Source organism: Pezoporus occidentalis, unplaced genomic scaffold (genome assembly GCF_034315485.1).
Source record: "Pezoporus occidentalis ecotype Australia unplaced genomic scaffold, CSIRO_AGI_Poc_V1 ctg307, whole genome shotgun sequence".
NCBI lineage: Eukaryota > Metazoa > Chordata > Aves > Psittaciformes > Psittacidae > Pezoporus > Pezoporus occidentalis.
Genome location: NW_026915019.1, coordinates 135,157 through 151,080, shown reverse-complemented (window position 1 = coordinate 151,080; position 15,924 = coordinate 135,157). Strand labels below are relative to the sequence as shown.

Genomic DNA, 15,924 nt, shown 5'->3' with positions numbered 1-15,924 from the left:
GTGTGATCAGCAAAGGACAAAGTGGACTACAGTTCCCTTCTGTTTTTCCTGTTCCCTTCTCCTGTTGAGTTGATAAAAGCACCTTTAACCGCAAAAACCGCAAAAAGAAAGACACGTCCTTCCCACGTGCTCTCATCCTTCATCTAGTACACACCAGGGAGTATCCCCATGGAACATGAACATAATGCCTCTTAAACCTCATTTTTAAGTTCTGTTGTTTTGTTTTTTTTTCAAACAGGTTTAACAATCCATATCTGCCAGCTACTGATAAGTAACTTCTATATTTTGTGTGAATAAGTTTTTGAACAGGTGCTACAAAAACTGTATCCTAACATACCAATTTGTGTACTTCCACTCCGCAAGGTTTTTCATCCATTATTAATTTCATTTCTGGACTTCCCATACCAAACCCCAGAAAAGAAGCTAATAAACGTCACTGGGAGACTCAAAGAACTTGTAACATAAAAATCACAACCTTATATTTAAAAGTAAATAAAAATTCAAACTCCCTTGATCTCTATACCAGAGCATCTTCTGAAAACTCTTCTCATGTTAGAAGACAAATCACACTAGGTATGGATTAAAAGAAACATGGAAACTAAGTCAAAATATAGTGACAGATGGTGAAAGATTATGGTCTAAGGGAGTTACTAACCAAAGATTGGAGTGAAATATCCTTCAGGGGAGCACCTAATTGAAACTGGTTTAATTCCTTATTCTAACTATAAATTAGAGATGTAACCTAAAATCAGAGCTTCAAATTGGTCTTCAGACCAATTTTCAGAAGTTCTCAGCTTCAACTCATGCTCCCTGCTTTACATCTAGTAGTTGAAAAATAAGCATATCAACTTTAAGTACAAAAAGGAAGTTAAAGCAGCATAAACCAGCAATGGAATGATAAAGGATCATGATTCTTGACTGTCACATCCAGTCCAAAAGAACCTGATAAAGATGGTAAACCAGACTGGAAATTAAGCAAGTGTGCTTAGCTTGGATGAGAGAAAAACACAATCGTCAAATAATCCACATACAGACAAAGTGAACCCTGCTAAAGTTAAAAAACCCAAGATAGCTCAGAAGGTCTCAATTCAGGTAAAGTGTGCTTTTTATGCCAATGGGGGGGGGGAAACCCCACCACAAACCCCACAAAAAAAAACTCAAAGCAGAGACCTGTTTAAAAGCCAATCCCACCCCCTCATTCCACGAGGTAGAAAAAAAAAAAAAACCTTTACTGTACAACCCATATATAAATGTTTTTATTTATACTAGTAGAGAACATGTGTGTTGACTTACACCTGTCATATTAAATGTATTTCAAGTGTGCTTCCAGCAATAATTCACAGACAAATATAGTTCACATTCCCAAAGCACGTCACTGAGACAAGATATTAATTTCAATGGGTAATGGCATTATATAGATTTCACCATCACCAGTGCAAAGTTCAGATTGATGATGGAGGGCAATGAACAGAATCATTACTGTGTCCAAACAAAAACAGGAAAGTTTTCAATAAGCCAAAAGGCTTCTGCAACAGCCTTGAGGAACAAAGAGAGTAACCAACTAGCCTTGATCATCCAACCTAGTCACACTGACAGTCAACACGGATCTTTCCCCTCTGCCCCTCCATCTACTCTAATGGACCGGTGGCAACAGTTAGCTAGAAGTCCACAATTAAACATGAAGACATCATGACTTCATGCCTGGGATAACAAAGTTTTCAAAGCTAGTGCACCATTAGAATATTTTAGTATATACACAGCTTTGTATGGGACCAGCTACCACTGTTCATCACATTACAGAACAAGGTCAAGCTTCTTTGTCAGAAAAGATCAGTCGAAGCACTATTTAACCACTCTGGTCCAAGCCTTTTACGTGTGTTTGGGTACGAGGCAATTTTGTGCTTCCTGACATCAGGAGCATAGCTGCTCTTCATCCTTTCTGGCCATCTAAGCTTTCCCTTTCCTTACAAGTGTCCTCGGTTCAGCTGTAACAGTTACTTTTCTCCTTCTCAGTAGCTGGTGCAGTGCTCTGTTTTGGCTTTAGTCTCAGAACAATGCAGATAACACAGTACTGCACCAGCTACTAAGGAGGAGAAAAGTAACTGTTACCATGGACTGGATTAAGGAGTGGAGAGTGAGCGAGTGGCTGCGTGGTTCTGAGTTACTGGCTGGGCTTAAAACCACAACAATAAAAAGAGGACATCCTCACAACTGCTACCTTCTCCCCCATGCCCAGCAGCCCAAGAGAAGCACTGGTTTTACAACTGCTGCCCTCGTATCAGGGGAGGGACACTGACCAATTAAGAAACCTGAGAACTAACCCAAGAGGGTTCTTTCCCCCCTCACTCATCTGCATGTCCTGTATCAAACCAAGTGTCTGAAAAAAGCCTGACATGTTCCTGTAAGGAACATGGAGCTGTTCGCTCTGTTCAAGTTTGCTACTTCCTTGAATACTTGATATTTTCACCAAGTGCAAGATGTTACAGAAACCAAGCACCTTTATAATCCCATTTCATTTTTATATCAACCACTAAGTTTCTTACTAGTGTTGTCTGATCGTGGCCATACTCTTTTTAAAAAAAAAAAAATATTTACCCCTTATCTCCTGTAAGGTCAACAGCAGATGTATAAAACAACTGGTTTACGTTTCGTTGCAATAAGCCAAGATAAGGGACCGAAAAAATGACATTCCTTACAAGAAATGTATTAGATAGCTCACCTTTTTCCAACTTACTTCAAGTCAACTCAACAGGCTTGTTCCACATCAGTTCCTTCCCCTCTACCCCCAATTTCTCTGTAGTATCTTAGGTTATTAAAAGATACATTCCTGCCACACATGCTTAAAAATCAATAGAGAGCACTTCAGATGCATAACATGCCTTGAATTACAAGAGTCCCAGTTATGTTCTGAATTCAAGTACAAACGCACAGTGTGGCTTCTATGAGCTAACAGCTCTGTGGATGCAGCCTGAAAGCCACCCCACACCAGCAGTAGCGATGATCATTAGGTATTTTTATATATATTGGCATTTATATTTGTATATAGTTTTAAATGTATATATATATTAGTCCAAAAGGCAGGCTACAGGGTCTACCCCACTCAAAACCAGCTGCCTAGCAATAGAGGTAAGTCTTCTAATATTCCAAGGACAAAGGTTTAGATGCATTTACCATACATTTGCAAGAACAACATAACCATTGGCAGCAACCAGCTGTAGTTACACCAAGGCATAAAAGCTTTCATCCTCAGTTTCCTATGGCTCCTGCACAGGTCACAAGTGGGACAGAACATGACAAATTTTCTGTGATGCTAGTGCTTTTTTTCAGTACTGAGTTTCTGTGAAGAACCTGCAGTCAAAGCATGTTCTTTCTTAGGTATTTGGACAGTTACAGTTAAAACTGACTCATCCCACAAGGTAGCTTCCAGGAATTTATCTTATCAAGTGCTTCAAGATTCCTGAAGTTCCTTTGTGAGGCTCCTCTACTGGACATAATCCTTCAAGCAGTTACTACTTCTAAAAAAAAAAATAAAAATGTGTATTTTATTCTTTATATCCTTACTTAGCACATCATTTAACACTTTTTTTTTTTTTAATTCAGGAGATACAAAACAAACTCCTGTTCTCTAGCTTCACTGCAAGCTAAGACCTTCTCCATCATCTGAAGCTGAAGAGAAAATCTTTTTTGTGTCATCCATTCCAACAGGATCAGGTAGGATCTCGAAGATCAACCTGAAAGATTTACTATTTCTTCATCTTCTTTCCTTGAACACTACATCCCCCCAGTCCCAAATTTCTCAACTTGGTACATTCTCTGTTGTTTCCAGGCAAACTTGTAGCACTCTGGGAACATGAATTTCTTTCCCTAATAGCAAGGAATCCTACTTTGGAGTCCCAGAGTTGATCTAGCAAGACTTGACCTCTACATCAACACCCATGTCTTGTATTCACCTCTGAATCAACAGCACTTGCACACCTAGCCTTGTTTTAAACAAGTGCTTCAAATGGGAAAATTAAACTCACTGTTTGCAGCTAATTAAGTGCAGACATGAGAATTAAATAAAGCTTGCACAGTCAAGGCAAAGCTTTGTTTTCATAACTGCTGCGACAAGCTGCAGCTCTGTGATGGAACTAAAGTCATCTCAGGAACAGAGATTTTAATCCATGGAATACTCTAGAGGGTTCCCATTAAGAAACTAATCTGACAGAATAGACATAAAATATATATCTGCTGTTTAAGTGTTTTGTGTTACACTGAGCCCATTTCAGCTCCACACTGAATTCTGATCTGTGGATTCAAGCTGGCACTTAAGTTGTATACTCAGGTCTGTACCTGCTCTTGCGTAAAAAAAAAAAGCCAAACTTAAAATTAGCCACCTCACAAAAAAGCAAAGATGTAATTGCACCTGTACAGCTTTTCACAGACTTGCCACAAATGCCTTACAGAGCTCAATCTGCTGGGGGATGAAGGGACTGAGAAAGAGGGTTCTGGTGGATGAAAAGCTGGACATGACCTGACAATCTGCTCTCACAGACCCAAAAGCCAACGGCATCCTGAGCTACATCCATACACAGCTAGAGGATACAGGGAGGTGATTCTCCCCCCTCTATCATGCTCTGGTGAGACCCTCCCTGCAGTCGTGCCCAACGGAAACCATTCTACTGTTCTGTGAATTTAGACCTCATGATCAATTGCACATATGTATGCACATACTAAGAGGTGGGACTTTAGTACAGAAACACTCCAAGGCATATTTGAAGTACCTGACCTTTCCAAAAAGCATGCATGAGCATTTGGGTATGTGGCACATGACCTAAAATGGTTGATTCTCAACATGTTATATGCAGTTAAACACATAAACTTTTAGTTAGGACATTTATTAAGCTATACATTAAACACAATTAAAATGGTTGCACAGACTCTGCAGGAGTAACCCACAACTGTAACTATCCCATCTCCTGGACTGAGTAGCTGGTATTATGTACCCCAGCAGCTTCATGTGAGAGAAAGCTTCACTACCAATACATGATGGACATAGTTGTATATCCTTTTTCATGCATCCAGTTTGGCTCCATTTTTTGCATCCACTGACAGCCTCCAGCCTGTATCTCTATGCTTTAATTCTAACACCACATTGTCAGAAAAGAGTCTCTGTAGCTCCTGTAAGTTCCAGTCATCTTTAATGAGGATTTGCCTGAGCAGCAGGTTACTCATTAGATGCCTAATGTAAAAAGTGTTGTTCCAAGTATTTTAAACAATCAGCATCTGATATTCTAAACTATTACTAGTGTGTCTTCTACTTGCTTTGTACCATTACCGCACTCCAGTAACTCTTGCAGCATACACACAACCTGCACCTCTGCCCTAAAATGTACTTGGAGACCTGCCTTTCCTCTGGTCCATACTCCTCATCTCAATGTGCTTTACAAAGTAGGCTTGTCAAAACAGACAGCGCTTTTAAAAAAGACAGTTCACCAGCAAACGCTCATCAAGTGATGTGATTTTTATAGTACTATATACTAACAGTTATCCTGTACTCAGCTAAGGAGTCAAAAATCAGTATTTCTGCAACTGCTCAGACATGGAAAGGGGACTTTGTGCAACTGAAATGGGCATAAAGGAAAGCAACACTAAAACCTCACATTTGTTATGGTATTTAAAATACATTCCATTCTTTTATTTTACCACTTAAGGTTTAAGGCACTGGCTAAAGATTCTCTGAAGTGATTAAGACAGCTTTGGGAAGGCTAAATTTGTTTTTCACTGGCTAAGCAGCCATTTTCTGAGTAGATATAAAGGATTATCATATTTTTTTTCCAAACAGAAGTAAAAGCTTCAACAGTTACACTATTCAAGGCCTACCCAAGAAGCTGTCATTCGAGAGACAAGTCTACAGGTTTCTTACATATTACAGACTTGAGCAGCTACAGCTGCTCAAAGACTATTCTGAGTGCTCCAAATCAATTCTCAGCTAGTCCAAAGTACTAACTAGTATAATCAAGATGCTGGTCCTGAGCTACAAACCTATTGAAATGGAACTATTAGACCCTAGCACATCCCTCCCCAAACTGTGAAGAGTTGTAAACACCACTTCCAACATACCAACCTGACCCACAGGCACCAGTTAGCTCAACAAAAGAAAAGGCATCCCTGCAAATGGAAAAGTTAAACCTAGTTTTCTGCCCTTCTCAAGAAAAGGACCAGCAGGCTAATGTAGCCTGGTGTAGAGCTTGTGGAAATACACAAACACACATACACAGAGAAGTGGACATACCCTCAACTGGTCAAGCAAATATTATACCTGCTCATAACAATATAAACCCACCTGCCATGATGTCATCCAGCGTGTCATTGAGCGTCTGAGCAGGGCTGGCTACCATTAACCCTTGCTGTGTTTCTGTCAGTATTCCTTGCCCCAGCCCTGCTAGTTGTGCTTGGCCCAACACTGGCTGTCCAACTATAACACCTTGCAGCTCTGTAAGATTTGCGATGGACCCTGGAGGCAAGGAACCTGCTGCCAGAGGCAAAGCTTGTGGCATCGCCAGAGGCTGAATTGGTGCAAAACCCGTCTGCGCGGCAGCTTGCTGGGGATCATCTTTAAGCAAGATGGGGTCCACTTGTTGTAATCGTGCATAGTCTCCCTCTGAGAGTTGTTCTCCTACCCCAACAGGAGTCAGTAGTCCCAGATGCTGGCAAGACTGTTGCTGTTGCTGGAGCTGAATTCTTTGCGCTTTTACCTCTAGATACTGCTTTTTGAGCTGCTGCTGAGTTTTCAGCTGTAACTCTCGCTCCACTTTCTGCAGTTCCTCCAAAATCTTTTGCTTCTTCTGAATTTGTTCCTCTCTGGTTTTGTTCAGCTCCTCAATCTTCTCTTTGGTGAGCTGGTCTGCATGTGCCAATTCCAGGGACTGCAGCTGAGCATTCTTCTCTATGGCTTCTTTTATCCTCTGCTCCAGCTCTGTCAACTTGCCCTGAGCCTCTTCTACAATGCTCTCTGGAGACTGATTGGTGATGTAACCCTGTACATCCTGGTTGTTTGCTGGCAAATGACTGCTGGACTTTTGTTTAGAAGCAGCTGTGTGAAAAAGAAACCCCCTCAGAACCAATGGAAGTGCATACGAATGGCATCCTCATTACAGAGCTACTCCTGGGATGCTACATGGCCAGTTATGCACCAAGACACAGCATCCACAGAAGGTCAGCGTGTACTGGAAGGCCCTCCAAGAAAACTCTCATCTTCCACTAGCAATTTGAACACAGCAGTCAGATTGCAATTAACAGGACAGATTACTGCACATACATCCCAAATAACCCTGTGCTATATGGAAACATTTATTCCAACAATTGTTAAGACTTTAGCCCAATGAAGCCATTGTCTCAAGAGCCGCTGCTCAAGTGGTGCTACGAGATAAATGGAAACAAAGAAAAGGATATGCTGTCTCCTTACTTGATGTTTTGTGCCTGTGATGTTTTTGGTATGGTGTTAAAGACATAAATGTATGGTTACAGCCCTGAAAGCACAGCAAAAGTGATGCAAAAACATCTTGAGGGACAGGTGACTTATGCTGGGCCACTGGCTTTGTGAGTGGCTTGGTAAGTTTTAGGATGCACTACGCTTCCTTGAACTACTGAATCCTTTCACTACAGGTATCCAGCTTTGCTCAGTTGACAAACAGCACTAGACCCCAGCATAGTCATTTACAGTTAATATGATCTAACAGGGTTTTGTTTAGCCCCTACATTTTACCCCTAGCAGACATGACTTTGCCTGTGTCAAAACTCAGCTCTCTGCCCAGGCAAGGCAAATGTTTCAGCCTTCCTGCAAGAATGAGCGATGGACTCATCCAATTCATCTTTTATGAAGAAGTCCACAGTAACACAGCTGACATGGTCTGCCGTATCAGTTGCAGAAGAAACAATCGGTTAATTTTGAAGGGTGAAAGGCAAATCAAAACTCAGGGTCTGAGTCAGTGGAGGTGCCCAGTTTCTTCCAGTCATCCTCGCTGTATTTCCAGAACAATACAAGTGTACACACAGCATTAATTTTTTTATGATATGCACGCCTGTATTTGCACTACTGCTGATCCTTGATATAAATTGGTTTTGGAAGAGAATTCTTAAGGACAGAAAGTGTTAAGTGTCAAAATGGTAGTATCAAAATAGATGCAAATTTAGTCCTGGCAGGACATGAGCCACATCACACTCAATGTTTTCTAGCACAAGAAATTCTGCCTTCAGTCCAATTAATCAAACCCACTCCGAGACTATACTCCTAAGTGAGCACAAGTTGTCAAATCAACTACAATATGGACTTTAACATTTGTTTTTACAACTTCCATTATCAAATTTATATAGGCTTCTGGGTGACAATTTGCATTAGCCCAGTATGTCAGACTAATGCGTTTTAACATATCTATTTAAGGCAGATTTCTTGACGCTTTATAATTACAGGGTTAAAGACTGATATTCTATTTGGCAGATAAGCAACTCCAAAAAAATTTTTATTTTTTTTTGAACAAAAAAAAATCTTGCAGTTCCCTTGACTGAATCCAGAAACACGCTTCACAGGAACTACTCTGCCACAAGTGCAACCCTCTATCTTCTACCTCAGAAGGATATTTACAAAATAAGCTCCAGAACTAAGACTGACCTTTATTTCTGATGGGAAGGGTTGTGGCGACATTAGCAGGGGGTTTGTCAGGCTCCTGGGGTGGGACGACCATTGGCAGCGCCTGCACTGGTACACGAGGAGCCTAAAATGTTGGATACTTAACAGATTACTTTTCTCATACTCTAATCTAGTTAGGTAAATAAAACCTGTTAGAAAAGCAGAGTTTAATGGTGACTAGTAACATTTAATACATTTTTTTCATATGCCAAGTTCAACAGTCAACTGTTTGAGATCACCTGACTTCCATATACTCTGTATTTTTAACCTAAAAAATTACTTGCCAAACACTACTTATCTCAGCATGGTACAGCGCTCTAGACAGTGAAGCAAACACATGCCACATTGGGCTACAAATGGAATTCAAGAGCCTCATTATTTAAGCAGATCTTTTTGCTGGCTGGGTTTTTTCCTCTCATGGTTTTTTTCCAATCATACTTCTAGGGCAGCAAAAAGAACACTGAAAGCATAACACAGTAATGCTCAGAGAGTCTTCACCATTTTCACAAGAGCTCAAAGCCATTTTCAGTGTGCTCATGTACAGTTCAGTAGTTCACGAAATGAAGCAACACAACTTCTCTAAACTCGAGTAAACTGCAAAAAAGAAAGGCAAAAAAAACCCCTCAAACCCACAGCCAGCAAGCCTCTAAATCTTACCCTATTTAAATCATGAGATGGTGGGGTCAGCTGCGTAGCATCAGGAGGAGGAGCAGAAAGCAAATTGTTTGGGTAATCGAGAAGGTAACAAACCACACTGGTATGACCGCCTTTTGCTGCCTCTATTAACATAGTTGAGCCATCCTAAAGAGGGAAAGATGACGCTATTAGAGAACAGTAACATCAAAACCCCACCAACACTGAAACATTTTGGAAGACATGACATTGTATCTATTAAGACTGCTTTAACAAACATTGATTCAACCTGCAGCAGGTCCACACAAGTTTAACGACTTCATTTACTCCCAAAAACTGTAGGAACTGTTAAAATTTTCCTTCCTCTTCCACAATTATGACTTTAAGACTGCAGTGCAAATTTTATATTGTGGTAATCAATCAACCTGAACTCCTTGTAACTCCAACTTTTATAAACATGCTCATGAGCACAATGCCTGCTGATGTAGTACCAGCTCTAGCATCTTCTCTTAAAACCATGGCATGTTGGGTCAGTTGTAGAGAACACAGAAGGACAAAATTTGTTTGGCTTTCATTAGTTTTAAGATTAATGAGACATCACCTCAATGGAAAATAAGGTAGTTGAGCAACAAACCTTCAATCTGTGTGTAGGATCAGCACCATGAGCTAGCAGTAACTCCACAACTGCCAAATGACCTCCAGCACAGGCCAGCGACAGCACTGTATGATCATTGTTAGCTGTGGTCCTATTCACATTTGCTCCTTCAAAAGCAAGAGGGGGGAAAGATTATTTTAAAATACTTCAACTAGTTCTCCTCTACCAAAAGAGACAATTAAATTTCTTGTTAAATATGGAAACTTGGTTCTCCATGGCTGCAGTCTTACAGCTGATAAACAGCCAATTATTACTATCAGACTATTTAACACAGCACAAAAACAAAAGCAACCCAACCTGCACTAGCATTCCAAGCTCACTCTTCAAATGACTACAGTCTAAGTATGGAACATCACAGGGCAGGTGAACCTACTGCTTTTAAATTTGCCACCAACCATGCCAGGACTGGGCCTCTTTTAAATACAAAATAAAAGCAAACATTAAGATCTAACACAGGGATCCATGCATCTTAGCAAATGATTGATTGTAGCTTTGCTTCTTTCCTCTATAATATAAACACGAAATTTACAACACACTGGAAGTTTTAGGTCAGTCCTCCTCCATACATGGAAGGTCTAAGAAAAATCTGTCAGCATCAGCTTAAGAGACAGAAAACAGCAATTCCAAGCTTCGCATCAACTCTAAGCATTCAACTATCTTGCCAGAAACCAGAGGTGATCATTACACGCCTAATTTGAGAATCAATGAGGTACGCGAGTTAAAGCATTTGAAACAAATCCAAGGAAGATAGGCTAGAACTGATATGCTCCTAACCCTGAGTATTTCTAACAGCAGGAAAACCCTTTTCACACTCTTACCTTTGCTAATCAAGAACTGAACAGTGCAAACGTGACCTGCTCTCGCAGCTTTCATAAGAGGAGTTCTTCCACCTTCTGATTCATGCTCCTACAGCAGATAGAGAAAGGCTTAAAGTTCAGAAGTAGCACAGGTCAAAGGATGCAATTCAGCCTTGGGCATTTTTGCATGGAAAGGCACCAGACATGGAAGATCCCTCTTTAATGTTTCACAAACTATAGATGTAGCATTTACATAACATTTGAACTTGCAGATCGATCAAACTACCTTCATACATGTCTGAGACTCCAGTACAAGAAGCACTCAAGCACATGGTGGGAATTTGACCTAAATATAAAGTGTTCTGTTCTGCTTAACTGCAATTTTTGCTAACACACTGGTTACAAGCCCAACATAAAAATCCATTTACCTCTGTCACCTTAATTCCATTACAGTACACCAACAGATTACATTGGAGCAGAACTATCAACTGTTTGTTGCATAAGGAATAGAGCAAACTTGAAGGTACAAGAGATAACTCATAATCAGTTCAACAATTTAAAGCTGAATGCTGCTCACGACTGCACATGACAGAACCACCAAATCCCCTACTTCTCTGTAGAGCCACCCTGAATGGCTTGGGGATGCTTTAGAGCTCAATCACCAAAGTACTGTAACTGACCTACACACTTTCAGGTAAGTGAACAGCCTAAAATCCATTAGAAAAACATCACCAACTCATACGTCATTAAAAGAAAAAGGTTAGAAGATAATTTGAATGCAACTATAATAAGTAAATTCAGTAAGTTTTCAGCAATGCACCGAGAACAAAACCAGAAATAGAGACGTTTCTAGTTTTCTTTCCTAATTAAGAAGGTAACAACTTACCAAATCTGCACCTGCCTGCAGTAAGACATCTGCTACATCAGTATGGCCATTTTCACAGGCATATGTCAGCGCTGTGTCCCCTGTTGCTGTTGTTGCATGCACATTAGCCCCTGAAGTAATAGTAAAGACCATGTAAGCTTTACAAGATTCACCACAGAAAACATGCAAGTCTCTTCACAACCTTTACCACATCAGACAGCAAGTTTTTAACTTCCCCCTTCCAACTGAACATGTATGAAACTGAGAACTTAATCCTCTGGAACAGGATTAGAAAAAATAAAAATGAACTAAGAGTTCATTCACATCAACCTAATCTTCAGAAGCTAAATTAGGAGTCTAACTGGTAAATTACTTAAGGTTCCACAAACCTCTGCAACTAATGAGAAGGTAACGAACATGGGTAAAGATGTTTCTCTCAATTTTACAGTAAGCCTCTACATAACTGTTACCAAAATTACTCCATACCTGCAGCTAATAAATATTTGACCAGCTCCAAATGACCCTCTTGAGCAGCTTCCATCAAAGGAGTAGAACAACCAAGTTCAATGTCAGCTCCTGCTTTAATGAGGAAATCTGCAACCTCCAGAAAACCTCCACAGCAAGCCAGAGTTAATGCAGTTTCTTGTGTCTCCTCTGTCTGAGCATTGATGTTTGCTCCTTAAAACCAAACAAAACACCAGTTACTGAAAGCAGTATCAGCAAGGATAGTTCCTGATGCACAAGGTATCTTATTGTATAGATTCTCCTTTTTAGAGCTGCAGAAATTTTATTCTCAAGTCACAGTGTATCAAACTACAAGGTTTTAACTTCACGGAACTACTTTGGAACCCCCCCGAGCACCTCAAAGCACTTCTCTACAGCTTTTCAGCAATACCACCGCCTCAAGATAGGCCAAGGTGATCATGCAGAATGCAAGTTACCCACATAAACTGTTCACTATCCAGTGCCTGTTTGAAAAATGTCAACCTGTTCTGAAGAACATTTCCATGCAAACAGCTATTGCAATTACAATCCATGGAAGGTCCCAAAATAGTTACCTTGACCAAGTAACAGCGCCACCATCTCTTCGTGACCTTCTCTAGCTGCCTCCATTAGAGGTGTGTATCCTTCATCGTTGACCTCTTCCAAGTTAGCTCCACGTTCAATCAACAACGCTGCCAGTTCAACATGTCCACCACAGGCTGCCAGAGTCAATGGAGACTCAAAAGAGTCCGCAGGCATGTTCACCTGAGCTCCGCTGTCAAGCAGTAATCTTGCCACTTCCACATGGCCATCCTAGGAATTCAGAAAAACAAAGATCAAAAGGCAGGCAAAAAAGTAAAATTACTCCTCTTCTCCAGAGCTCTAAATAGTCACCAGACAAACAACAAAGCAAAACGCAAACCCTTGAGAGGGAGCTCAATGAGGAGCCTGCCTACTCCACAAGAGCAATACCAAAATCCTCTAACACCCAGGACTCCTCTTGGTTAAAGACTGTGCTAAGTAACTTAAGGAACAAAAATGTTATCAGTCAAATCTATTTTTTCTTGTGTTCTGGCAACAAATTTACTGCTAACACCACAGGTGGCCTAATACATACAGGAATATTAGAATTTCACTCCAAGAAAAAATAAAAATAAAAATCTATCTTCTCTTGGACGTAGTAAGAGGTTTTGATGTTCTTCCTAAAGACTACAAAACCTTTACATTGCAAACAAGTCACTGAATGAAACAAGTCACTCAATGCCAATGCTCCCCACTTCAACAAAAGAGGGAATTTTGGTTTAAATCCAACACGCAGTTGCATTATTTGTTCAATACAGTGTATTTCAGTTACAAAAACAATGCACATCAAGCAACACAGTTTGTCCTCGTAACCATGCAGACTGCTAGTGTCTCAGTATTTGTTAGAGACTCACAGTTTTGGGGAAGGAAGAGGAAGAGAGGAAAGGACTTAAGGTCAATAATTTTGCTTCCTTCCTTTCTTAAAAGGAAGCAGCACACAGTAATACTGCTCATCTCTTGGCACCTGCAGAACTATTTCACCGCTCAATTTAATAGCGGAGTCAGGACTTTCTCCAAGAGAAAAGCAAAACCTAAGACTTTTTTTTTGTCAGGGTTTACTCAGACATGACAGGAGCCACCTGAATACAGCCTTCCCTTGGCAGGATTTGCCAGATACCACTACCATGGTGTCAAAATTGTTTTACCAAAACCTTGCTCCTTAGTTTACTTTCTTCCTTTAGAAACAAAGCCAATACTTGAGGGGTATGATCTTTGTCATGTTTTTAGTATCCCGTAAATCCAGGTACTATTTGAAGTGGCTTTTCAGCTGGATGTTTACCCTGGAGGCCTGACAATGACATATCCAACTGCCACTCAATCCTGCTTTTGCTTAGATAGCAGCAGAGGCTGGCTCAGACACTGCAGCCCAACAACAGCACAGACTCTCCAAGCTGTTTTTCTCCATGTGGAAATTGCCATCATTCCAACATGGAGTAACCATAATGGGAAAAGGTCTAACATACAAAACACAAGAGGATGGCACAGAAAAAACAGCAGCTTACCAGGAACACAAGGCTGCCCTGTCCCAAGGTTGTAGCTGAACAAGGTAAATATACCTTGACCTCAGATAACTGGTAAGAGGCAGAATATATTTCTTGCCAAGCTAGAAACCATAATCCCAAACGGTTCTTTTCCAGACAAAACACAGAACTGACATTTTTACACCTAATCTTCCAAAGTGTTTTATACCGTCTTCCAAGATCCAGGGAGCAAGATTTCCTCTCAGAAAACTATCTAGGACATTAACCAGGATGTATTCACCTTGACATGACAACACTGTTTCAAGGGGAAAAAACTCCAATACTCTGTAAGGAATCTCTCCTCAGGGCAATGAAGTGTGATTCAACCATCAGGCTCTGGCAGAACAGCTCACTCCTCACCCCCGAGGCAGGAGAAGAATGGCAAACAGCAGGAGAAGGTGTGCTTCCAAGTTGCTGATGTGGGACAAGCAGCCCTGAGAGTAATTGCTGGTGTTCAACCTCATATAGGAATTCTATCCATGCTTTGACCAGCCTTGCAATGGGGTGGTGCCCTTCAAGCTTGTCTACAACCACTAGGAAAACTCTTTTAACTGCTATGAGATAAAAAAAAAAATCTGACCAATCTGCAGTAGGTATATTTTACATATCAACTGCAGCAGGCAACTGGTACTCGCACTCCCCTGTGAACAATCAGGTTACTTCTGCAAGAGGAAGCTCGAACAAAACAAACCTGCTTTTTGCTCCCACAAGGCAAGTCCCATTGCCCAACAACTCATTTGCATTAAACCCATGTTAACTCTTATCTATAAATAAGCTCTGTGTCAGAAATCTTCCCCAATACTTGGTAGGAGAAGGGTTAAACAGTCTCACTGGCTTGTATATTAGCGTAATATTCTCCTGGGTTCGGCTACAACGGTTATTTTTCTCCTTCGTAGTAGCTGGTGCAGTGCTGTGGTTTTGACTTTAGCCTGAGAAGAACTCTGATAACACACCAATGTTTCTAGCTGTTGCTAAGTAATGCTTACCCCGATCACAGACTTTTCAGTCTCATGCTCTGCCAGTGAGAAGGGACACAGGAAGCTGGGAGGAAGCAGAGACAGGACACACCTGACCCAAACTAGCTAAAGGGGTACTCCATACCACAGCACATCATGCCCAGTATGTAAACTGGGGAAAGTTAGCTGGAAGGCTCAGGTCTCTGCTCAAGTTGGGCTGGGTATTCGTCAGTGGGTGGTGAGTAACTGTATTGCCCATCACTTGTTTGGGTTTTTTTTTTTCTTTTTTAAACTTTCCCTTTTTAGTTCTATATTCTCTCCCCTTGTTATTTCCCTTATCATTATTACTGTTCATGGCAGTAGCAGTAGTTTTGTGTTACACCTTAGCTATTGGACTGTTCTTATCTCAACCCATGGGGTTTACATTCTTTTGATTCTCCTCCCCATCCCTCTGGGAGCAAGGGGGAGAGAAGGGAGGGGAGTGAGTGAGCAAGCAGCTGCACGGTTCTAACTTACCAGCTGGGCTTAAACCACAATAAATATACATCTGAAGTGTTTAAGGCAAGGTTGGACGGGGCTTGGAGCAACCTGGTCTAGTGGAAGGTGTCCCTGCCTGTGGCAGGGGCTTGGAACTGGATGAGCTGTAAAAAACCTTCCAACCCAAACCACTCCGTGATTCTACGATATATTCAAACTCAATGCTGCTCTAGAAAAGGTAGTTTCTTCTGCTACAGAAAAGCAGCAACTGCTTCTGCAGAAAAAAAA

General features: G+C 40.9%; 1 protein-coding gene across 5 annotated transcripts in view; it reads right to left on the bottom strand.

Annotated features, from left to right (window-relative positions):
* ANKRD17 (ankyrin repeat domain 17) overlaps positions 1-15,924 on the bottom strand; it is an 87,968-nt gene that overhangs the window by 21,978 nt on the left and 50,066 nt on the right. For 3 of the 5 annotated variants that reach the window (XM_062627766.1, XM_062627768.1, XM_062627769.1), the window contains exons 8-15: positions 12,677-12,914; positions 12,105-12,296; positions 11,640-11,749; positions 10,775-10,862; positions 9,936-10,063; positions 9,326-9,469; positions 8,651-8,753; positions 6,326-7,075 (exon numbers count right to left, since the gene is read on the bottom strand). In XM_062627766.1, the coding sequence (XP_062483750.1) occupies positions 6,326-7,075; positions 8,651-8,753; positions 9,326-9,469; positions 9,936-10,063; positions 10,775-10,862; positions 11,640-11,749; positions 12,105-12,296; positions 12,677-12,914 (1,753 nt within the window). The remainder of the gene's footprint in view (positions 1-6,325; positions 7,076-8,650; positions 8,754-9,325; positions 9,470-9,935; positions 10,064-10,774; positions 10,863-11,639; positions 11,750-12,104; positions 12,297-12,676; positions 12,915-15,924) is intronic. The other 2 variants (XM_062627770.1, XM_062627771.1) reach the window with 1 other exon arrangement.